Source organism: Notamacropus eugenii, chromosome 5 (assembly GCF_028372415.1).
Source record: "Notamacropus eugenii isolate mMacEug1 chromosome 5, mMacEug1.pri_v2, whole genome shotgun sequence".
NCBI lineage: Eukaryota > Metazoa > Chordata > Mammalia > Diprotodontia > Macropodidae > Notamacropus > Notamacropus eugenii.
The window spans coordinates 291,591,201-291,616,031 of record NC_092876.1 but is presented as its reverse complement, the minus strand read 5'-3'; the positions used below and the strand labels follow the sequence as shown (position 1 = coordinate 291,616,031).

Here is a 24,831-nt window from a genome sequence, read left to right as displayed (position 1 = left end):
GCCCGAACATAAATGAGTCCTTGAGGCAAACAAGAACCTGGAAAGGATAAGCCTCACATAAGGAAGGAATACTGGGGAATTTTGGAGGTGCCTACTTCCCTGAGAGCTCATGGTAATAACCACACCCTGGGGATGCAAAAAGAACCCAACTTATCCTTACATGAATTATCTCTTTATAATCATAGTTGATATATCTATAGCATTTTACAGTTTACAAAATGCTGCCCTGAAGTAGCTGATACACCATTCCCATGAGTTAGGTGTTAATTATTTTTCAGCAATAATACTGGGGCCCATAGTCATACAATCAATTAATCAATCAACAAGCATTTATTAAGTGCTTACCATGTGTAAGGTTCAGGGCTAACTGTTACAATGCAATAACAAAATAAGAAACATTCCCTTCTCCCATAAGCTTAAATTCGAATGTGGGGAAACATTAAGTACATACTAAATGTCCCAATGTCTCAGTGCATTAAATTTTTTTTTAACCCATTCACATACAAACACAATAGTATTATATATGTATGTATCATATATAATATATAAATACATATGATGTGTATGTAGTCACATATGTGCAAACAGACATTTCTGTGTATGTGTATGTGTACGCATATATGGTGATAAAGTTAATAAATATGCTGTGGATCAATCAATAAAAGATAGTTTGGAAGGGAATATACTAGTAAGTAATACTTTATGTGGAAGATGGTTCAGGTGCATCTTAAAGGTGGAATGAACAGTTTGAGGAAGAGGTAAGTGGGGAGTGAATTTCATTGCGTTTCAGTGTTGAGTGTCCAAGATACAACGTCCTATTGAGGAATCATAAAAAGTGCCTGCATTTGAAGTTCGGCGTCCTAGGCTCCACTTCTGTTTCTGTTCCTTAATAGCTGTGTAGTCATGGTCAACTAACATAACTTCTCAGCACCCACTTAGCTATAAAATCAGTCTGAAACCTACCTTATGAGTTTTTAGGAGGTTAAAAGGAGCTAACAAATGACAAGTGCCTTGCAAACCCTATACTGTGTCAGATATTATTATCATCACCAAAAGATTGGACTTGATAATTACTAAGAACACTTTCAAATATAAATTCAATGGGCCTCTGAATTTTTTTTTTTTATTTCAACAGGTTAGACAGGCTGAGGCATGCATACAGAGGAGCAATGGAAGTGAGAAAGGCTTATTGCACTGAACTGAATTAACCCTCGACCTTCTTGCCTGCCCTAATCCCCTAGGAAACTTTTGGAATGCTTCACTTCATGCTTCATCATCTGTTTCTCTTCTGTTTTCTTCCTTTGGCTGGCCCTGTCATCTTTCTGCCTCTTTTATCCTTTATTCATCTCTGCTACTAATCCATGGCTTCTAAAAATTTCCTGGATAAGGTTAAATGTCTTTGTTCAGATCATTTTAAAAGTTTTTTAGATAGAATATGGAAATATGATACAAAAATAAAGTTTCCCCAGAGTGCCGAGGAAAAGGCTTGACTGAACTTTGAACTGGAGCACAGATTTTCAAAAAGAACCCAGCTCATTATCCCTGCAATAGCTGAAAATATTAGTGAGAAAAATGATAATGAAACACATTAGTATATGAGTATACATTGTGACACTGTTTGCTACATGGTATAACAACATGTTTTTGCCACATGTCCTCAAAGGACCAAGGACTGCTGCAAAGAGACTTTAAAACCATGACAACACAAATTATGCTAAACTAACAATGAACTGTGTCAGTCAGAAGTCAAAAAGACTATACAGTGTTGCCAAGTGAATGAATTGCTAAATTATATGACTATGTAATGGGCAAAATCCTTTCGTTTTAAAGGCTTTTTTTCTTTATTGTCTCAGAATGCCTACAGTTTTGTCTCCTGAATCCACAGCATTTCTTATAATTTTAAAAAGTTTAAACTTACTGCATATTGCTAAGCATAATAATGACCATGAAAATATCTTGTTAACCTGCTAAACAGCGTTTCCTCAAAAATTTTGCAGTATTTGGTTTCCATATATTTAGCTGAAAATGTTTCTTGCCTCATGAATGTAATAATATGTTATCATTAAAATAGATTTTAGTCCTTAAAGGAAGTAATGCAAAGGAACATATCTCCTACATTTTTGACTTGTAATTATAAAGAAAAAAAGTTGACATTTGAAAGCAATTCATTTTATTTGGACTTTTTAGGAAATACCATGGTAGAATCTTCCAGGAGACATGTATTCTTCTAGTATCATCCTATTTTATCATTAACTTACCACAGGATGTCATTTCATCTGTTTGATCACCGCAGTCATCCTCTCTATCACATAACCAAGCCCTGGGGATACAGCGCCCATTTCCACAAGAGAATTGATCCACCTGACATGTTCTGGCTGCAAAGATAAATGAATATACACAGATTAAAAACAAAGCCCTTTAATATAATATATAGGTAAAAAAATTCCTGCATCTCTCTTATGATGTTTACTAAATGTATTCTACTACTATGACACTAGAATATTTCCAGCTATAATTTCTTTTTTAAAGCCAAAAGCTAGATTGTCCTCAATAAGGTGCAAATGCTTTTTTTTTCAGTTAATGTGATTGTTAAAAATATGACATATTCAGTAACCCTGTAGGCATCTACAAATAAAACCATGAATTCATTAGCAAGAAATGTGTCTTTCTAACACACTCTTATGAATAAATAGTATAATTTCTCACCAACTTTTAATGAACAAAGATGAATTTTTCCCTAGATTGATTTGAAAACCTCAAGTAGTAAAATGGTAAGTAATAAAAAGGAAGAATCAGTTACAGGAAGGAAACATCATCTAATGAGGGAGAAGAGCAAGAGATCTGGAATCGGAGATGGTTGTTGTCCTTCATTCTTGAAGAGGACCAAAATGACATCACCATAATAAAATGAAATTTCAGTGTGTCTGACTGTGGCTCATCAAACAATATGAGCTCGGAATGCTCTACCATAGATTGGGCACAGATAGTCTGTGTGAACATTTGGGGTGGATACCCCAAATTTGCACATCCTATGTTTCCTTTGTGCTGTCTCAATTCTGCTTTGCTCGTAGAGCACAACACGTTCTCTGATGTGGGCATGCCATGCTGAGTGGTCCTGTGCCAGTGTCTGCTATGTCACACAATCAACTCCAAAATTCTTAAGAGGGACCTTGAGAGTGTCCTTGTATCATTTCTTCTGACCACCATGTGATCACCTGTCCCATGCAAGTACTCCATGAAATAGTCTTTTTGGCAAGCGTACATCTTGCATTCAAACAATGTGGGCAGTCCATCAGAGTTGTGCTCTCTGAAGCAAAATTTGAATGCTTGGCAATTTAGTTTGAGCAAGGACCTCATTGTCTGGTAACTTATCCTGCCAGGTGACCTTCAGAATCTTCCTAAGACAGTTCAAATGGAAACAATTCAGTTTCCTGGCATGGCACTGGTAGACTCTCCATGTTTCACAGGCATACAACAATGAGGTCAGCACAATGGCTCTGCAGACCTTCAGTGTGGTAGTCAGTCTAACACCTCTTCTCTCTCAAACTTTTCTTCAGAGCATCCCAAATACTGAGCTAGCTCTGGCAATGCATGCATCAACCTCATTGCCAATGTGTACATCCCTGGAAAGGACACTACCAAGGTAAGTGAACTTATCCACAGCATTCAAAATTTCTCTATTTGTTGTAACCAATGGTTCCATGTATGGATGGTGTGGGGTTGGCTGATGGAGCACCTGTGTTTACTTGGTGTTAATTATTAGGCCAAAATTAGCACAAGAGGCAGAGAATTGATCCAAACTTTGTTGCATCTCAGCTTCAGAGACTGCATTGAGTGCCCAATCATCTGCAAACAGAAAACCATGCACCAACACTCCCTCCACTTGGGTCTTGGCTTGTAGCCTTTTCAAATTGAAGAACTTACCATCAATATAGTAGTTGACCTTCATGCCGTATTCATCCTCATTGAAAGCATTTGACAACATGACTGAAAACAGCATACTAAAAAACATGGGAGCAAGCAGACAGCCCTGTTTCACTCCACTGGTGACTGGGAAGTCATGAGAGCATTGTCCACTATCCAGAACCCAGGCAAACATGCCATCATGAATTAGAGATACATAAGTTTTAAAGCCCAGCTCTCACTCTGGGCAAGTAACTTTGCTTTAGTTTCCTTACCTATAAAACAAAGGGATTTAACATGGTGATGATGATTATGATCCCAAACACCCTAAATCATTTGCCCTTCCCTATGCACTTGATTTTCTTCTCAATATCCAAAAGCAGTAATTTTGTATGTTATGTATGACAGAATATGGAGGCAGCATGCTGTGCTATAGATAGAGCATTAGACAGAATCAGAAAGACTTGAATTCTGATCCTTCCTCTAATATTAGCTGTATATCTTGGCACCACTCACATAATTCCTATGTGTAGCAGGCAACTTAACTAATAAATAGCTAGATGGCACAGTGGACAGAACACATCCCTACATAGAAGTTGAATCAAGAGGGTTCTGGAGTCAGTCACATGTCTCACATATCCCCACTGGAGGGGGGGGGTGTGCTGGCTAAAATTTATCTGTGAAACTCTTTTAAGTTCTAAATTGTATGACACGATCAATAGCAGATCCTATGTATTTTTTTTTTACAACACAAGTGGCTTTGACCAAGGAAAGCATATATTTACTATTCAATGGTGATATTGATAGAATAGCTGTTATATTGCCCTTAACTCACTGCCCCTTGTGGAAGAAGGAAATCAGGTAGCACAAAGAGAATGTAAATGGGAAAGAGATTCCCAATGGATTCACAACTTTTTAAATGTATTTGTTGTACAACTATATCTCATTTCAAACAAATATCGATAATTGTTAGAAAACTTTTATTAAAAGTCAGAATTATTTAATGCCCCCAGTTTCCTTTGGTCAGTCTCAAATTCCATCACTCTACAAAAACAAGAAATGTCACTGCCAAACTGGAATAAAACTAGTGCAATGGCTAGATGATGAGTTACCTTTACTTAATGCAATTCTTAATATTATTCAAGCAATTTTCATAAAATGTTATTTCTGCCTATATATTGAATAGCTTTCCTAGACAATATTATGTAATGTATTATTGTATGTTGACAATAATTCTTGTTATTTAGTTCTTTCAGTATCACGTCCAATTCTTTGTGACCCCATTTCAGGGTTTTTTTTGGCAGAGATACTAGAATGATATGCCATTTCCCTTAGCTTATTTTCCAGATGAAGACTGGAAGTAAATGCTGTTAAGTAACTTGCCCAGGGTCACACAGCTAGTAAGTGTCTGAGGTCAAATTGGAACTCATGAAGTTAAATCCTCCTGACCCCAAGCCCAGTATTCTATCCCCTGGGGCACCTAGGTCACTTGACAGTAATTACAGAAGTTAATCGTCACTAAATAGTATGTATATATGACATACAACTCAGCTATGGCTGACATAATTGGTCCTTAAATCAGAGAGAAAAACAAAATACAAAAAGCATGAGAATGTTTGACAAAAATATAACTATTGATCTGGGGAGTTGCAGAGTATGTATTATATTTATATTACATATACTAATATTATATTATGTTATGTTATGTTATATTACATTGAATCATATCATATATTATATTATATTCAGAGTCAAAGGGAGGCTGATTTAGATATCTTACTTTATGCAAATCATTGTATTTATGTAATATAGATTATAGGATGTAGAGCCTGAGATCTTAAGATATTATCTAAAACAAGAAGATTATCCAAGTCAGCTTCTTGATTTTTCACATGAGGAAACTGGGGCCTATAGGGGTTTCTGGACTTTCCCCGAATCTCAATTAACAGAGTTGGGATTCTAAAAGAGCTCTAAACTTGATGTTCTCTTGACTTCCACAGAACATGACCTTCAAAGATTTACATGTCCATAAAATATAAGTTAAATTCTATTTTAAATGCACTGGAAGGCTCACTATTTGAAAGAAATCCATGGCCCCTATAAAAAAAATCAATGTATATGAAAAGATTTTTAATGTCTTAGTTTTTTTTTTTCTTAAATAGGTGCACACCTGTATCCTGACACATGCAAATTCAGTAAAAATATGAGGGCAAACGGAAAGAGTAAAAATCATCTGACCCTATAGGGGGTCTGGTAAAAAAAGATGCTGACCTTCCTGAGATTGTTATTGCACTTAAAATCTGACAAATCCCTTAATGGCTTATATTCATCTTAAGGAAAAGGGGGGTTGCAAACTCAAGTTCTCCTTCCTTACTTGCTCCTTGGATGCTGGATCAGGAGTAGATAAAATATACAGAGAAACTCAAGGGAAATGAAACTGACCTGAGCTCTATTAATAATAAGGGGAAAAAAGGGAAACTAGTTTTCAAAAGAGAATCATTTTAAGTGGTCAAAGTCTTTGGTTAGAAACAAAGAATGCCCTATGATGATGATTAAAGAACATTGAAATGGATTACAATTCTTGGAAAGTAGAGTTTACAATAGAGTAAATCTAACAGAATAAAAGAAGTTATAAATTGGAGTTACAGAGTCCCAGAGATCACTGACTATGGAGTCAGAAATCCTAAATTCAAATTCCATCTATGAAACATTATCTGAGAGACATTAAAGAAGTTATTTCCTATCCTTATGTCTCAGTTTTCTTCATTTGGAAAATAGGAGGGTTGCCATAGAAAACCTCAAAATGACTTGTAGCTCTAATTCGAAGAACCCGTGGTCACCGGATTTTAAAAGGAATGTTCTAAGTCAGGCAAAATAGAGAATTTACTAAATAACTTGCCCCTAGTCTTCAAACCTATGCTTCTTTGCCCTCTTTTTCTGTTTTTATTCCTAGTTTTCTTTTCTTTTCTTCCATTTTGTTTTTTTCTTTTTGTGAAAAGACGGAAGACACATATCCATTCATTTATCTATCCATATATACATAGTCCATATGCTTCATAGTTTTTAATATGGAAGAAATACACATTTTATTTCATGTCTTTAATCTAAAATTTTAGGGTATTCAGTTGCTATAAAAGATATCATAAATACACTGCCAAGGCTACCCAGTGTTGTGTGGCAAACCTTAGCTCTAATTGATTAAAATCAGTGTCTAGAAAGAACACTCCCACACTCGCTGAAAGCAATCTTTACTCTTTTCAGGAAGGTATTGCAATGCTGTGATGTACTAGAAAGCTCACTAGATAGAATTGATTTCTCTATTTGCTGTTACAAGTGAGCATTGTCCTCATGCTTTTTTGAACAGCTAACCAATCCAAAATAACTCTTAAAAAATCTTACACAGAAAAGTAGGTTTTTGTTTACCAATAGAATTGAAGAAATGAATGACATATAGTATTGTCAGCCCAGTATTTGTTTTAAAATGGATGCTTCATGTCTATAAAGAAAAGACTATTCTTCCCAGAAGCTAAAAAAAAAAAAAAAAAGTGCTAGCTTTGAACTAGACTTTTAAATTGAAAAAAATGCACTGAATGCAGAAGAGATGTTCCAGTAGAAAATGATAGTACATTGTAAATAAATCCTAGGAAAACTTAAATGGACATTATTACAAAATACAGAGTGCTAGAGGAAGTATGGTATGATGGAAAGAGAATTCCAGAGGAAGATCAGAGAACTAAATTCCAGTTCTCATTCCATCACTATTCACAGCTGTAGGAAAATATACAAGGCATATCACTTCTCTATTGTCTCATCTGTAAGCTTGGAAAAATAATACTTTTGCTTGAAATCATTATGCTGGATTAATTGATTTCTGGAAAACCTTTCCAACTATAAGCCTACACAGAATGAGAGAAACAATACATATGAAATGTTTATGAGGATATATACTATATTACTGCATGTATGTAATATAACATGCATGAGGATATACACTACTCTTGTAAATATTCATATTATATACATGCATATGATATATATATATACACTTAAGTAACTTATATGAGGATATACACTGATACACATAGTAGGTAATACTGCATACATAACATAATACATATGAATAATACATAATGAATAATACATATCATATAAGTATGTAGAGGTATAAACTGCATAATATGAAATATATGTATACAAACTAAATTATATATATAATATATATGTGACATGAAGGTATATATTATGTGTTATACATGTGAAATAAGGTAATTTATGTTTTTATCCATATTGTTACAGTTGGAAAGGTCCTCCAGAGATCATCTCTTCTTGGACCTCCATATCAGGTGTAGAGAATCTTTCTATGACATATTTGTAGTTTATCTCCTTATATATTACATAGTGCATATATATATAGAGAGAGAGAGAGAGAGTATTTTTTGTGTTATTCTTAGCTTACAGATGAGATAATTAAGGAGTTAAGTGCTTTATCCAAGATCATATAGATGATTTTCATTCTTTCACTTCACCCTCAAGTTTTGGCTGAAATTGAATGTGTCAGGAAAAAAAATAAGACAAATCACATGCATATATATATATATATATATATATACATACACATGCATGTATATGTGTGTATATATATATATATATATATATGTACCATGCATATAACAAATCTGAAAGTCAAGAGTAGAGATGGTCTAGGAAGAGGTGGAGAAAGAGAGGGAATTTATTGTCACCTGCCAATTATTCTCACATAACTACAAATAATATTTTGTAGTTTTAAAAGTACAAGAGAGTGCATATTGAAGGCTCACGTACAGATGGAACACACTCCTGAGTACTTTATTTTTCACTCAGCATTGAAAGAAAAACAGTGAGCATAGTATTTTTCAATATTTTTCTATAAATGACTTCTGGCACAACACAGTAACATGCTGCCAGTTGTAAGTTTCTATGCAACGAGAAACTAGCTAGGTATTTGGATTCATTTTAGTGCAACAGATTTTTTGGAAATATAAATACCATGGTGGTCTTGGGATTTCATTTTTTAAAAAAGCACATAAACGATGTTCCATGAACAAAAAACTATTCACAAAGGTATTCAAGGGGGCAAATGGAATAAAGAATATTAAATTTAGGCTTCTGCTAGTGAAAAGATTCTTATCAAAGCCCAACAACAGATTAACTTCTAATGACCAAGGAAGGTTTAGTTTTGTCTGGGTAATGCATCAACAATGAACCCATGTATGGACTAGATACAGATAGATAGACAAAGGCCCAAATTATTTTTTAAAACAGAGATGAACAGAAGGTTTAAGTAAAAAATATATTTTTTATTTTAATCTTAGAGGCAACAAAAATTACACATGTCATATCCTCATCACTGGGAATTTTTTGACTTGGTTTGGAGCTACAGACCTACATATTTATGGAAGCTGACTTTGGATCAAAGCTACACACACACGCACACACACGCACGCACACATGCACACAAAGCTTACCTGCACAGGTTTGATTGGATTCATCTTCATTACCACCACAATCATTAGCTCCATCACAAAGCCATTTCTTGGGAATGCAGCGATTATTCTGACACTTAAACTGATCATCAGGGCAGCTGTGATTAACTGAAGGAGAGGGAGGGAAACAACAAAAAAAGATTACTTCCTCCTATCTGTATAATCACCTGGAATCTGCTGAAAACATGATTATCCTGAATTGCATTCAGAATGTAGGTACAATTAATGTGACTAGCTCATCGTGATGTAAACACCATGATTTGTCATTTTCTGTAATTCAGAATTTATGTTAAACAGAAATTTTCCAATCCCAATAAAAATATTAAAACAGCCCACATAGCCAACAAACACTAGAAAGTAAAATTCATATGTGATATGAAATTTAGATAGCTTTTTCTAACAGAGGTAGCGTGGCATGATGCACAGCTTGTTTTCCTGAAGACAAAGAAGGTCTGGTCTCAAGTTTCTATCATGGACACTTACTGGGGTTGTGTAGCCATTGGAAAGTCATTTAGCCTCCTTTAGATTCAGGTTCTTCATCCATAAAATAGGAATGATGATGGTGATGATGTTAATTATAATAATAATAATTTCTGCCATACCTATCTAAAGAGGTTGTGGTGAGGTTCAGATGAGATGTGTGCAAAGTCCTTTATAAACTTTAAAACACTACATAAATTTCAGGTAATACTATTGATAGCCTCACCAACTACCCTATGTCTTTTTTTTTTTAAATGACTGTTATATCTAGCATTACAATTTAAAGTTTCTCAGCTATAAACTCACTCATTTGAGCATCTAGGGTGGGGAGTTGTGGGAATGGAACATGAGCAATTTTTAAAAAACTTTCCTCTTAGTCCTAAATTTGAACAACTGTTTGATAACCACTGTTTTCAGCAAATAGGTCTCTGTGTTGTACATCCGTATATTTTTCAACTGTTAAAATAATCTCATCATATTCTTCTTATTCCATTTTCTTCAGGGGATAGAGGGAAATAGTAGAGAATTAGGGGAAATCACCACTTAGGACAGGAAGTACATGCTAAATATGTGATTATGTATAATTGCCATAGCAAAATTGATCATCCTGTTTTTTGCAGAAAAGCAAACGTAACAATATTGAAGACCACAGACAAACCTTCAAAAGCAAAGCTTTTCACAGCTAAGGATTAAATCTCCAATATCTAAGCTCCACAGGGTACCATCTTAATGTTAACCCACTGTGATTATTGTGTCTAAGTACTGGAAGCTAAATCCCTGCCTGAATTGGCATACTCTTATGCATTTATTCCCCAACTTCAACATTCTTTTTGAAGTAATTTGCAATGTGCTTTGTAGTTGCAGTTCAGCATGATAAAAATGAATGTTGGTATTAGTCTTAGAAGATGGAAAATAGTGCTTCATTTTACAATGCTGGTGTACTGCAAGAGCGTACGTTTCCAGTTTATTTTTTTACAGAAACCTGTTTTGATCTTTAAAATGGCTATGGTAATAAAGAAGCTTTTTATCACTCTTCTGAAAAGTTTTGATTCATCTATAACAGCAAAAAATGGGTAGAGGAAACACTTTTATAACCTGGTATGTGGATATGATTAATATTCTGTATTCACCTCACGGAACTGAATAAGATCATATCCTATGGAAAAAAGAAAGTCATCCAACATATTACAGGGTCAAAATCTCAAAGTGCCAACATTTTATATATTCACTTCAGTGAAGCCTGACATAGAGTTTTTGAAATTTTCCACTACGATATAAATGGTAATTTAAGGGGTGATGCTATTATCTTGTCGTTCAGAAATAAAGGGGCAGATGAATCTCATAGGAACCACAGAAAATAGGATAATAAGGAATCTGAAGGTCATTAGGTGAAACTTTCTAAACAATTCTATCATATAAAAACTTGCTTTACATTTACATGACTAACACTGAAATACACACCATGAGGATAAAGGCAAATGAAATTCCTTAGGGCTATTGGCAGACTTGAATAAAGAAATGGGTAATGAGAACACAAAGCGGTGGGTAAAGACACTATAGAAAAATCTAATCCTTTGAATTGCCAGCAATTTAAACTCAAGAGCCCCTGAGATCGAACTCAAGAAAGGGTTGTTTGCTATTAAAGAATTATTTAGAGGCTAACCAGGAAAGAATTTGAAAGTTTGTCTCATTTTTTTTTTCCCAAATGAAGATTCCAAGGTTAATTATAAAAGTGTTATGATTTCCTATTTCTGGTACTTTCTTTACTAACCACAGTAACTGTTATATCTCTAAATTATTATACCTCTAAAAAGGAGCATTTTGTATATTTTAAAGTTATATGTGTGCACATGTATACATACATACATACATATACGTATATATGTGTATATGAATTTATATTGTTATTAAACTCATATCCACTAAAAAAATCAGAATTATAAGGCCTACATGGACCTTTCCTACTGGAGATAGTAATGAGATCACAGATTTTTGAAGTTTCTAAAGATATGTCCCTATGTACACATACATGCACATATGTTTAGAAACATCTTTTGAATATCATCATTTTCCTAGTTGCATTTTCACAACGATAGGAAAGTTATTATACAACTGACCAAGCTATTTGACAACTCTTTACTGGATATTATTTTTCTAATCCCCTGGGAAGATCCTTCAAAATTTTAGAAGGTTTTTGATATGTTAATCATAGCTATCCACATTTATGAGGGTCCATCACACAAAAATGTTATACAAAATTAAATAGCTTCAAGATATCTAAGTATCCTGGACAGTAATTGTACATATAATACATAACTTTAAACTAAATTACAAGCAGCTTAGTACTTAATACTCTAACCTCCTCACATCCTTCAGCAAATTAGTATTTCAAGGGAAAGTATAGAAAAACATTATGTTTATGCAAGTTTATGCAAACTTTATAACTCAATACAAGGACAAATGAAATCTATGCCTATAGATGGGGAAGGGGGAATTCTCTGCTTTGTCAGACATCTGAGTGATAAAAGTCTAATATCTGTTTTCATTTCTATGGTTATTTTGTACAGAAAAATGTCATAATTCATTAATATTTCTTAATTTTAGCTATATCTCCAAGTAAGAATAGGTTGCTTTTTCCTTATTTTCAAAGGAAATAACCTTAGCATCTTAATTTGGGAAAATGTTAAACTTCACTTTTTTTAAAATCATCACATTAACCTCTTTAATTAAGAAAACATTCCTATATCCTGTGGGAACTTTTGAAATAATTGCACTAAAGACTACAAAATTCAGTTAGATTTCTTTGTAGCTGCTGACATTATTGGATTTTTAAAAGTGATAAAACATCTTCAATTAGTTACAAGAATGACATGATTTGTGACTAAACAGTACAAATTGAAGTAAATGTCTACCTCAGTATATATGATCAATCTAATCCGAAAGACTGTCAAATTGATATTTTTACTTGAATTCTAGTTTAGCGATCTACACTGATCAAAATGTCCAAAGTATTGCCAGATTTCCACTTTACTCTCTACATGTAAAAATATGGGGACCCAAGGTAAGTGAGAGTAGGAAAATCACAGATCGTCAACGATACTTCCATAAACGTCATCATTTGACATCCAAGTTGAGCTAATGAATGAATGAACAAATAAAATATCTCCCTAACTACCCAGTCAGTTAAAAGCAATGGCATATTAACATGGTTTAGGACTGAAGGAAGAGTTTACGTTCAGTTGAAAAGATATGTCCCTAAAGCTAATTGCTATAAAGCTATGGGCTGCATCATATAGAGGTCAACTATCATGATACATGGTCTCAGACACTTACTAGCTGTGTGATCCAGGGCAAATCACTTAACTCTGTTTGCCTCAGTTTCCTGCTCTGTAAAATGAGCTGGAGAAGGAAATGTCAAACCACTCCAGTATCTACGTCAAGAAAATCCCAAATGGGGTCAGAAAGAGTTGGACGCACAACTGAAAATGACTGAACAACAACATCATATTACTTAATAAGTACAGAATACAATTCCATCTGTTCAAAATAGGGCACATCTGCAACTGGATGTTACCTAAGAGGACACCTAGTCCTGTATTCTATAGATGATGAACCGAACCCTAAGGAGATTAAATGAATTTGTCAAAGTTCATAAATAGGTCATGTCTAAGGTGGATCTGAATGCAGGTCCCCTGACTCCAGAGCCAGTGTTCTTTTAACTGTTGCTCCATCATACCTGAGAGTTCAGGTGTTGGCTTGGATGTAAATCATGAAATAAGTAGGTAAGGATCTGTCATAACCTCTTCTAGTCATCCTATACTCAATGTCAACATGTTTTTTTTCCTTTTTCTACCATAGTTAAAGGGGAAAAATGAAAGTTTGAAGTCAACACACAAGGAAAATACAGTGCAAAAAGCATAGATTTAGAAGAAAACTAAGAGAGAATTTCAATTCAACTCCTTCCATTTACATATGAGGAAAACGACAGCCAGAGAAGTCAAGAGACTTGGCCAAGGTCACCCAGGTAACAGACAGCAGAGGCAGAATTTGAATTCAGGTCCTTGGTGTTCCAATCCAATGCTCTTCCAACTATGCCATTCTGCCTCATCTTGAACTAATATATATATATATATATACATATACATATATATGGAATGATAAAGTAATGAAAGAGCTGAACAATCCTGTCTGTACTATTTGTGAAGCAATTTCATTTCCAAGCTACACTCTCTAACTGCAATTTGGTGGGCTGGTATCCTTGCCCCCATTTAGTTTTCTTGATCGTTACTACCATACCAAAAAGTCAAATTATGGTTTTACTGAGAACCCATTTGAAAAAGACACAATGACTTTTGTTAAATCAACATATCTAGTGTTCCAGGAGTCAGAGGATTCTAGAATAAGATTTAGATGAGATATCTGAATGTGTTCAAGTTTGACTCCTTCATTTCAAAGATGAGAAAACTGAGACTCAAAAAGATCAAGTGACTTGCCCAAGGTCACACAGCATGTAATCAGGATTCAAATCCAGATCTTCCTAACTCAGTTCAGCACTAAATCCATTACCCCATGCCATGTCTTTACTAGGTCATGGTGCCTCTGATATTATCTTTGAATTCTCGCTTTCCGCTTCCTGTCCAGTTACCAAAATTTATTGATTCTCTTTATGCAGCTTCATTCTCTTCTATCTCCTTATGTTCTCATTGCTACTATTATTGCTACCACGTAAGTTTAGACTCTTACCAATGGCCAATTGGAACTATTGAAGCCATTTTCTCATACCTCTTTCTTCTTCTACCCTCTCTCACCTCTGTTCATCCTTCAAGTATGAGGGAGAGGGTGGTGAGAGAGAGGCTCATCTTCTTTATATGCAGAACTCATTATTCACCCTTTTGTAAAAAAAAACCCTTTACTACTTTTCAAATAAGATCAAGATTCTTAGACTGACATTTGATACTCTCTGTCACTACCCTACTTTTCTAATCTAAACTCAAATTACTCCACTATGCATAATTTATATTCTAGTCAAACAGTGAGTTCATGTAGATGCCCAATAATTTATTCTTATTTTCCTTTTGATGGTCTCACAAATCCATTGTTCAATAACTTATTTTAGACATTTGCAAGGAATTAATGATAAGCTAGCTGGTATTTCAATTTTACCAATTTCCTTATAATTTTCCTTTTCCAATACACACATTATTTGAAAATTGGCATAACTTTTACCTATCTGATTAATCCAGAACTCCCAGTCTTCCCATTTCCTCAGAGAAACTCCTCTCCCTTGATTGTGCCACCTTGGAAGAACTGAGAACTTACAGGTCCCTAGAGTATACCCTTAACTTGACAAAGGACTCAAAAGTAGGGTAACTGGCTGGGAAAATGCTCAAAAATACAGAAAAAAAGACTATAGAAGGTTACTTTTTTAGTGAACAGGTATTTTCTTCCATCCTTTCAGATGAGGAAGAAGAAAGCATACCATCAGAGGAAGACATAAAGTCAAGGCTTCTACTTCCAAAACCTCCAAAAAAGTATTCAATGGTCTCAGGCCACAGAAGAACTGAAAAATGATTTTGAAAATCAAGTAAGAGCAGTAGAGGAAAAATTAGGAAGAGAAATGAGAGTGATACAAGAAAATCATGAAAAGTGAATCAACAGCTCACTAAAGGAGACCCAAAAAATGCTGAAGAAAATAATACCTTTAAAAATAGACTTACCCAAATGGAAAAAGAGGTCCAAAAAGCCAATGAGGAGATGAATGTTTTAAAAAGCAGAATGAGTCAAATGGAAAAGGAAGCTCAAAAGCTCACTGAAGAAAATAATTCTTTAAATATTAGAATGGAGCAGAAGGAAGCTAATGACTTTATTAGAAAACAAGAAATTATAAAACAAAACCAAAAGAATGAAAAATAGAAGACAATGTGAAATATCTCATTGGAAAAACAACTGATCTGGAAAATAGATCCAGGAGAAACAATTTAAAAATTATGTGACTACCTGAAAGCTGTGATCAAAAAAAGAGCCTAGACATTATTTTTCATGAAGTCATCATGGAAAACTTCCCTGATATTCTAGAACCAGAAGGTAAAATAAATATTGAAAGAATCCCTCAATCACCTCCTGAAAGAGATCCAAAAAGAAAAACTCCTAGGAATATTGTAGCCAAATTCCAGAGATCTCAGGTGAAGAAGAAAATATTGCAAGCAGCTTGAAAGACACTATTCAAGTATTGTGGAAATATAATCAGGATAACACAAGATCTAGCAACTTCTATATTAAGAGATTGAAGGGCTTGACAGAAGTTAAATGAACTAGGATTAAAATCAAGAATCACTTATCCAGCAAAACTGAGTGTAATACTTCAGGGGAAAAAAATCATAAAGGACTTACTAAAGTTAAACTGTTTACATTCCTACATAGAAAGATAATGTTTATAACTCTTCAGACTTTTCTCAATATTTGGGTAGTTGGAGGGATTATGTACATATAGACACAGAGTGAGTTGAATAGGGAGGCTTAATATTTTAAAAAATTAAATTAAGGGATGCAGAGGAATATAGTAGGAGGAGAAACGGAATGGGACAAATTATATGTCATAAAATAAGCAAGAAAAAGCTTATTCATTGTAGGGGAAAAGGGGGGAGGTGAGAGGAGAAAAAGTGAAACTTACTCTCATGACATGTGGCTTAAGGAGGGAATAACATGCACACTCAATTTGGTGTGAAAATCTATCTTACACTACAGGAAAGTAGGGGAGACAGGGATAAATGATTTGTGTGGGGGGATAACAGAAGGGAAGACAAATGGGAAGAGGGAACAATGAGAAGTAAAGACTTTTGGGGAGTGACAAGGTCAAAAGAGAGAATAGAATCAATAAGGGGCAGGATAGGATGGAGGGAAATATAGTTAGTCTTTCACAGCATGACCTTTATGGAAGTCTTTTGAATAACCACACATGTATAGCCTATATTGAATTGCTTGCCTTCTCAGTTGGGATGGGTGGGGAGGAAGGGAGAGAAGTTGGAACTCAAAGTTTTAGGAATTGAATTGCATGCAATTGGGAAATAAGAAATACAGATAATGGGGTATAGAAATCTATCCTGCCCTACAATAAAATAGAGAAGATAAGGATAAGGAAAGTGAGAGGTTTGATATAAGGTAGGGCAGAAGAGAAGGGATAATTGGCATGTATCGTGCCTTGGGGTGAGGGGAGGGGAGAGATGGGGAAAAACTGGGACTCAAAGTCTTGTGGAAATGAATGTTGAAAACTAAAAATAAACAAATAAATAAATTAAGAAAAAAAGAAATTGAGACAGCAAAAGTGGAGAAATGACCAGATTCACATGGCTAGTAATTGTCTAGTGTTGGTTTTGAACTGGTCTTCCTGACAACAGACTTTAATGACAAAAAGCCCAGACCTATATCTGCTGTGCCACCAGTTACCTACATTTAGCCCTGTGACTATGGGGAAATCATTTAACTGCTCTGAGTCTTGAATATCAAGGAATATGACTATTCCTAGGAACTATTCCTAGGAAGATTTGAGTGGATTTAATCCCATTTGAATTATGAAAGTAATGACTTCACTTAACTCTTATAAAATGTTTTTCCCCTCAAAATATATGAAGAAATTCTTGTCACTGTGCAAAGTCATAAAAAGTATCATTATTCTAGCAGATGCTAAAAGAAAAATCAGTAGCCAATGGGAAGAAAATTTCATTTTTCACTTGTGTTTAACTTTTCCATATGTCTTCCTTACAACAATGTATGGAGTCAGGAAATCCTCATATTGTCTGGTTCAAAATGTATCTCTTTATTACTTCCTCTTCAAAACTCACTTGCCAAAGACTGATGCAGTGGTTAGTGACCTTCAATACCAAAAACTTGGTTTTAAAGGAATTTAAATGTTATACTATAATTTACTATAGAATGTAGCCTACGTCAATTATCAAAGAGTGATCTAGCAGTCCTAGGAAGAAAAATGGAGGAAAAAGGCCATTTGAGGACTCTCAAGAAACAGTATTAGAATTTTAAGGCCAAAACTAAATATTGAGCCATTATATTCATCTCATTCTAGGCATCTCATATGCTTTTATTCTCTATACAAGTATAATGTAATTACTAGGAATGCTATTTCCATTAATAAGAAGAGATATGATTTATAATATGAACTACAATTTAGCTTTAGATGTAATCCCCCTTGAATTGTGATATTTTAGCTGGTTAGGCTGAGACTTAGGAAAATGTGGGAAAAAATTACTTCCAAAAGAACATACAACAATTTACTGAATCCTCATCAGTGCCATCTAAGCAGTCATCATCCCCATCACACTTCCATCGATCCTGGATACAGCGTCTGTTTCTGCAGCGAAATTCTCCAGGTTTGCATAAGTGAGGTAGTACTTCTTCAGGGTTGACTAAAAGTTAAAAAGAGAGAGAAAAGAAAGCAGGACATATGAAACGTACATACGGATAGAGTTATAAAGACCTGGGATGAATGGTGTGCCTGATAGGCATGTGACTCTAGGAAGCTCATTTAACATCTCTGGGCCTCAGTTTCCACATCCATAAAATGAAGAGTTTGGCCTCAATGACTTCTAAAATTTTTTTCCCCAGTTTAAAATCCATATGCATTAGGTCTCCATTCAGCACATTCAAATGCATATATGTAGACACATACACGTATATATATATATATAAAATTCTATACATATATGCATGTGCATATATGTATAAATATCCATATATCATATATGTATTATATACGCATGTATATGGATATGGATATGGATGTCCAAGTTCTTACTTTGTCCTCTCGTGGCTGACAATTTCATATACTTCAAATGAAACAACTTGAAATGTCACTGTAGGAAATTCACTTCCAGGACACTCTTAACAAGGTAGAAGGGGGATGCCTACGTAGGGGTGGAAGAAGTGGCTGACATAATAGGTCTACACATCATTTCATGTAAGTTCTCCAAAGAGGGAATGAGTTAGACTAAAGAAATACTCACTTAGAACAAAAGCAATCATGAATCGTTTCCACCCCTTTTTAGGCATGCAGACACTTCAAGTGCATGGGCTGACATTTCTTAAGTAAGTAATCTGACTAGCATTTTGATCTCAGGGAGTCTATAATTTTCAGCACAGTTTAACTCTAATCTTTTTCTGTAACCAAAGTGTTCAAGCAGCATTTGACTTTCTGATGTGGCTTAGGTGGGTTCAAATTTTAGTGATTAAAAATAGAACAAGGTACCAGCCCAAAAAACTCATGAACTACAACAGGTCCCTTTGTCTCAGCCCAATGAAGGATGCCTTTTCCTAATAGCCATTGGAGGGAGAGGATGGGAAATCAAATGTTAACAGAAATACTGGCTGTGTGCCCCAGATCTTTTTGTGATTTCTCTTTTCTCTGAAATCTTATCATTGTTATTGTTTATAGTACATAACAGCAAAAATGGTACAATCTTGAATTGTCCTCTAACTGTATTACTTTCTAATATGCATGATTCTTACTTTTCTTAGAGGCCAAACTCATAATTTTTATATCTGAGGAAAAGTCTATTTCTGTGGGGAAAAGGAAAGGTCACTGTGGATGCAATCTGGGTACAGAAAGTGTGACAATTGAAAATTCAGGTACAGATTTTTCATTGTGGGTAGGGTGGTAGAAGTTTCTGTCATGGAGGAAGGAAGTTTGCAGTAGAGATATGTCTGTTGCTGTTAAAACGAGGCGGGGAGGAAGTGTTAATGGGATGGCTCTCTTCATGACCTCCAAGTTTTCAACCCTGGGGCAAAGCTCAATATTTCCCTTCCCTTGTAATATTTCTGCTGTCTCCAGGTAAACTGTAAGATACTTGAAGACAGTAATCATGTCTCATGTTTCTTCCGTACTGACAGTATCTAAAATAAATGCATAATCAATACTAGTAGTACCTACCATGAATATGTAACTAATATGCACTAAAAGTCTTCTTTCTCCCCAACAATGACTAAGTCAAATTTCCTATCAAATTCTTTTCATTTTCACTCAGTTAAGGCACCTTGCTTAAGATTAAATAGGATTACCTCTCCACTTTAAACCAGAAACTAAGAGCAAAATTTCAGTATGAAATAATATTCTCATTCCAGGAGAGTTTAAGGGATGAATTCTCCAGGATACTTTAAAATAATGTATTTGTAGGATAGGCATTAGTCTAGCAGTCCACAAAAGACAGTCAGTTTCTAATATAGAATTCTGGCCATGAAGTCATATCTCAAGAGTGACTTGATTATGTGATAAATTTTACAGCATTTATTGATGTTTGATTTAACTTATCCTTTTTTGGGGGTGCAATCTACAATGACTACTAAGTCTAGGCTCCTTGGGCATAAATCTTCCATAATTTTTGGTGACAATGACCTGGTCCTGGCTTGTGAAAATTAACTCCTCTCTTTCCACAAACAAATCTACATTGTTTGGTAATTTATTTGATGATTCTCTGCCAACCTACCATTTGGTGAATTCATGCGGATGTTCCCTTTGTCAGTCATTACAATTGCTTAGTGAAATGTTATGCAATTGTTCAAAAAGTATTTCCATAATTTTTTCCTGGTTATCATGTATGATAAGAATGTTAATTCTCTTCCTCCTTTTGGATGAGAAAGTTAATCTTTATATAGCTGCCTAAGATTAGTTAATCCTGCAATTTGTCAGTATTTTACAGCATTTTGTTAGCGTTCTTTTCAAATCTGTTATGGTTAATTTTACAGTTTTGAAAACACATTGAGATGGATAGGTGCTAAATTACTTTGGATGTACTATTCACTTTCTACTTTGATCTCAGGATGCCAGTAAGTTTCTTAACATATTCAGTCACAGCCATTCCTTTGCTATCTTTATTTCATAGCATCTTGTCTGAGGGAGAACAAGTTATATAGGTATATGTTGCTGTGGCATTTATTAAGAGTTTCAATGTTGCCTGTATATTCAAGCTCAATTTCTTCCATTTCAATTTTTTTGGGGTTTATATTAAAACTTTTACATTTATTGAGACTAAATTCGGAATCATTGGAAAAAATATTTTACAAGATGAAGATATTTATTTTGAATTTTGGAGAAAGCATAGATCTCTATGTCAAATGAGTAGTAAGACTTTTTTTATTCAATTCCCTCTTTAATTTGGGTGCCATACTTGGTTCTATGTAAAGGAGATGATACTGGAGTTAGCTAAGGAAGGGTAGAATACCATATATTACATGAATTGTTCTTGAAATTATTGTGTTGGTTGTATATTTTAAGTAGAGATATATTTCCTTAGGCATACTATATTCTAATGTTCCCAGAATATTTGGGATATATGTATGAATGCATATGTATGTAGATATATTATATAACTGTATCTATATATCTATAGATATATGTCTATATCTATCTATCTACATCATGACAAGTAATAAATATGAACAGAATTGAAAGCTTTGCAATATATGATAGAAGCAGCATAAAGCAAAATGGGATTTGTTTGTTTATTTTCTTTTTGGAGTTGTTTCCCAGACACAGGATAAATTGTAAGCACCTGAAGGTTCAATCCCCTTTGAATCCTGAGAGTTCACAGCTCTACTGAGTCATGTAGGTTTCATGCCTACTGACTCTGAGCCAATCAGGAGTCGAGTCTTCATTATATGTACTGGGAGGACAGTGTTTTACTTTGGGGGTTTGCTTACGAGAAGGATCTTGTGATTCTCTGGTGGAGACTCTGAGTGGCCATATGTCCAGACGCCCCCCCCCTCCCCCAACTGCTCAGATATAAGAGCTCTCTCGATCCAGGGATATATGCAAAGTATATATCAATAATACTTTGATTCAGCCAGTAAGAGCCTTGTCTGTTGGTCTTTATTTCTCTGCTTATATATTCCCTGAATGATGAATGCAGTTAAAGTGATTGTTGACTCCTCAAAAGCTGCATTTCCTTTTATAAATGCAGATCTAAGAACCTGTGATAGCAAGCTCCCCTGTGTATGTCGGGCTGCTTACTGACACAAACAGTTACAAATATGTTCCTTCTGAGGAGCTTGAGCAATAATTATGAAGTTGACTATAAGCTGTTTTGAAAAACTTTAGACTTTTTAGCTCATACTCCCTTTTTGCTTCTTAGTCAATGTATTGTTTTGTAGTAACAGTTCATAAGAGTTCAATAAATAAGGGAGTGAACTGAGGATGTTCATTTCCTCACTATCATTTGATATAATTCTGGAAATGCTAGTAATTATAAGAAGACATGAGAAAGAAATTAAAAATAAAGAAAAGTAAAGAGGAAATAAAATTATCCTTTTTTGCTGATGATATGATGGTTTACTTGGAAAATCCTAGGGACTATATGGAGACAATAACTTTAGCGTAGTTTCACCCAAATAAATCCTGATTTCTATATCACAGTTACAAACACAAGAAACAATAACGAATGGGAAATTCCATTTCTAAAATCTATAAAATGCATAAAATATCTGGGCATAAACATTTCTAGGCATATAAAGGACTTGTATAGATTGAATTAAAAGTGATTCTTAAAGAAATTTATTTTAAAAAAAACCACCTTAAATAGTGGAGGGAATATTCAGTGCTCATGGCTGGGCAATGCCAATATAATAAAAATGAGATTTCTGCTAAATTAATTTATACTTTTAATGCAATGCCAATCAAATTAGTGGAAATACTTTATAGAATCTGATTTTAAAATTCATTTGGAAAAAAGAAAAGATCTAAAATATCAAGTGAAATAATGAAAAGAAGTAGGGATAAAGGGAAAGTAACACTTCTAACCCTTAAATTCTATTATAAAGCAACAATTATCAAAGCTATCTGGCAATGGTTAAATAAATAGATGTAATGAATGAGACAAGGGAAATCCAGAGAAAATATAATTCGATATTCTAATGTTTGATAAGTAGAAAACAAAAATGACCTAGGTAAAAACTCCCTATTTTATTAAAAAAAAAAAACACTTGAGAAAATTCAAAAGTAATCTGGCTAAAATTAAGCTTGGATCAACACCTTACACCACGTTTCACAATATATTCTCAATGGACACATAACTTTAAAATTAAAGATCATTCTATAAAAAAAATTAGAAGAGAAGTAGATCATGTCCCTCTCACAGTTATGAATACAATATCTATTTTTAACCAATTATAAATAGCAATTACAAATAAAATAGATAATTTTGATTATTTGAGACTAAAAAGCTTTTGCATAGACCAAAATTAATACATTTTGGATAAAAAGAGAACTAGGAAAATGGGGGAAAATCTTTGTATCAAAACTCTCTAATAAGAGTTTGGTATTCAAGATATGCAAATGATTAATAAATATGAAAAACTAACAATCATTTTCCAATAGAAAAATGATCAAAAGATATGACCAAGTAATTCTCAAAAGGAGAATTACAAAGTGTTAATAGCTTCATGAAAAATATTCCAAATTATTAATAATAAGGGAAACTAAAATCAAAACAGCAATGAGGTTTTACCTCATACCATGCAAATTGGCAGAAATGACAAAAATGTCAATATTCAATGATGGAGGGACGGTGGAAAGATAGGTACACTAATACATTTTTGGTGGAGCTCTGATATGGTACCAAATTTTTGAAAGCAATTTGTAATTGTGTAAGTAAAGTGAATAAGATGTACATACCCTTTGAACCAGAGACATATTTTTAGACTTTTAAAAATGTATTGATGAACTGTGCTTACTTTATTTTTTCTCCCATAAAATACTATTTCTCATACTGTATGGCTTTCTGGAAGGATGATGGGGAGGAATGCTTGTAATAATTAAAATGATAGATGTAAGAGAGAGAAAATGTCAATAATATTTTTTAAAAATAGTTCATGATAGCTTTAGTGATATAAATTGTAAATGCTTTTGTACATAAACATAATTAGACTATATCTGGAGTCGTATTGGTCTCATCTCTTTTGGTATTAAATGTATTCTCTTTTGTTAATAAAAGCAGGATCACAACAATGTCTGAGAGACATTGATAGAAATTCATGTACCACTGTGAAGACTGTAAGTCAATAATTATCTAGCCCTTCTGCTTTTTGGTTTTGTAGAGAAGCTAGAATTTGATTTATCTCACATGGTCAGTCATTCATTATATGTACAAGTTCTCTTTTTCTCCTTTTAGCTAACTTGCAATTTCATTGTGTTGGATTTCTTAAACTAAGTAAACGACCAGAAATTTTCCTTGCCCTTCAAAGGGCTTCTTAAACCTAAGAAATAAAGTTTTTGAATGATTTTCAATTACTTATTTTTTCTTTGAACTGATTTGTCTCATTGTCATGGTAGCATGAACAAAATACACTATTTACCATTATCATTATTATTACTGCAAATTGACAGTGAGTCAATTTGATTGTATAGCTATTTGAGGCTTATAATACCAATGAAGTAGCTATTCTGACCTCATAAAACCTGTATAATTTTAAAGAAGTCTTGTCTTTATTGGGTAGATTTTTAAAATGATCTCACTCACAGATGCTTTGAATAGTTGACTAAGGACATTTATATGCAAGTAGAACATTCATTATGAAGTTTTACAACAGTGTTGTACAAAAGGCAAGGACAAGTAGCTGGAACTACTCCTGTCATTACAACAGAAATTTAAATTTTTCATTCAAATCTTCAATAAATAAAAAACGAAATAGTCTTTAACACACATATATATGCATATATAAATATATGCATATAATATGCACATATATGCATAATTTTAGAAGGAGTCATCAAGTCATAAGAATATAGATGCAGACAGACAGAATTACCAATTTTTTTTAAACAAGCATGTTATTTGGCTACTTTGTTTAAAACAAGTTTCATTCACAAAGAATAATATTCATGAATGGATGATGATAATATTTTGTCATTCAATTGTTTTTCAGTCAT

General features: G+C 34.0%; 1 protein-coding gene across 3 annotated transcripts in view; it reads right to left on the bottom strand.

The window, feature by feature from the left end:
- The window catches only part of LRP1B (LDL receptor related protein 1B), a 2,222,640-nt gene that overhangs the window by 885,677 nt on the left and 1,312,132 nt on the right, over positions 1–24,831 (bottom strand). For all 3 annotated transcript variants that reach the window (XM_072613193.1, XM_072613191.1, XM_072613192.1), the window contains 3 exons: positions 18,182–18,322; positions 9,408–9,533; positions 2,259–2,375 (listed from right to left, as the gene is read on the bottom strand). In XM_072613193.1, coding sequence (XP_072469294.1) covers positions 2,259–2,375; positions 9,408–9,533; positions 18,182–18,322 — 384 coding nt within the window. The remainder of the gene's footprint in view (positions 1–2,258; positions 2,376–9,407; positions 9,534–18,181; positions 18,323–24,831) is intronic.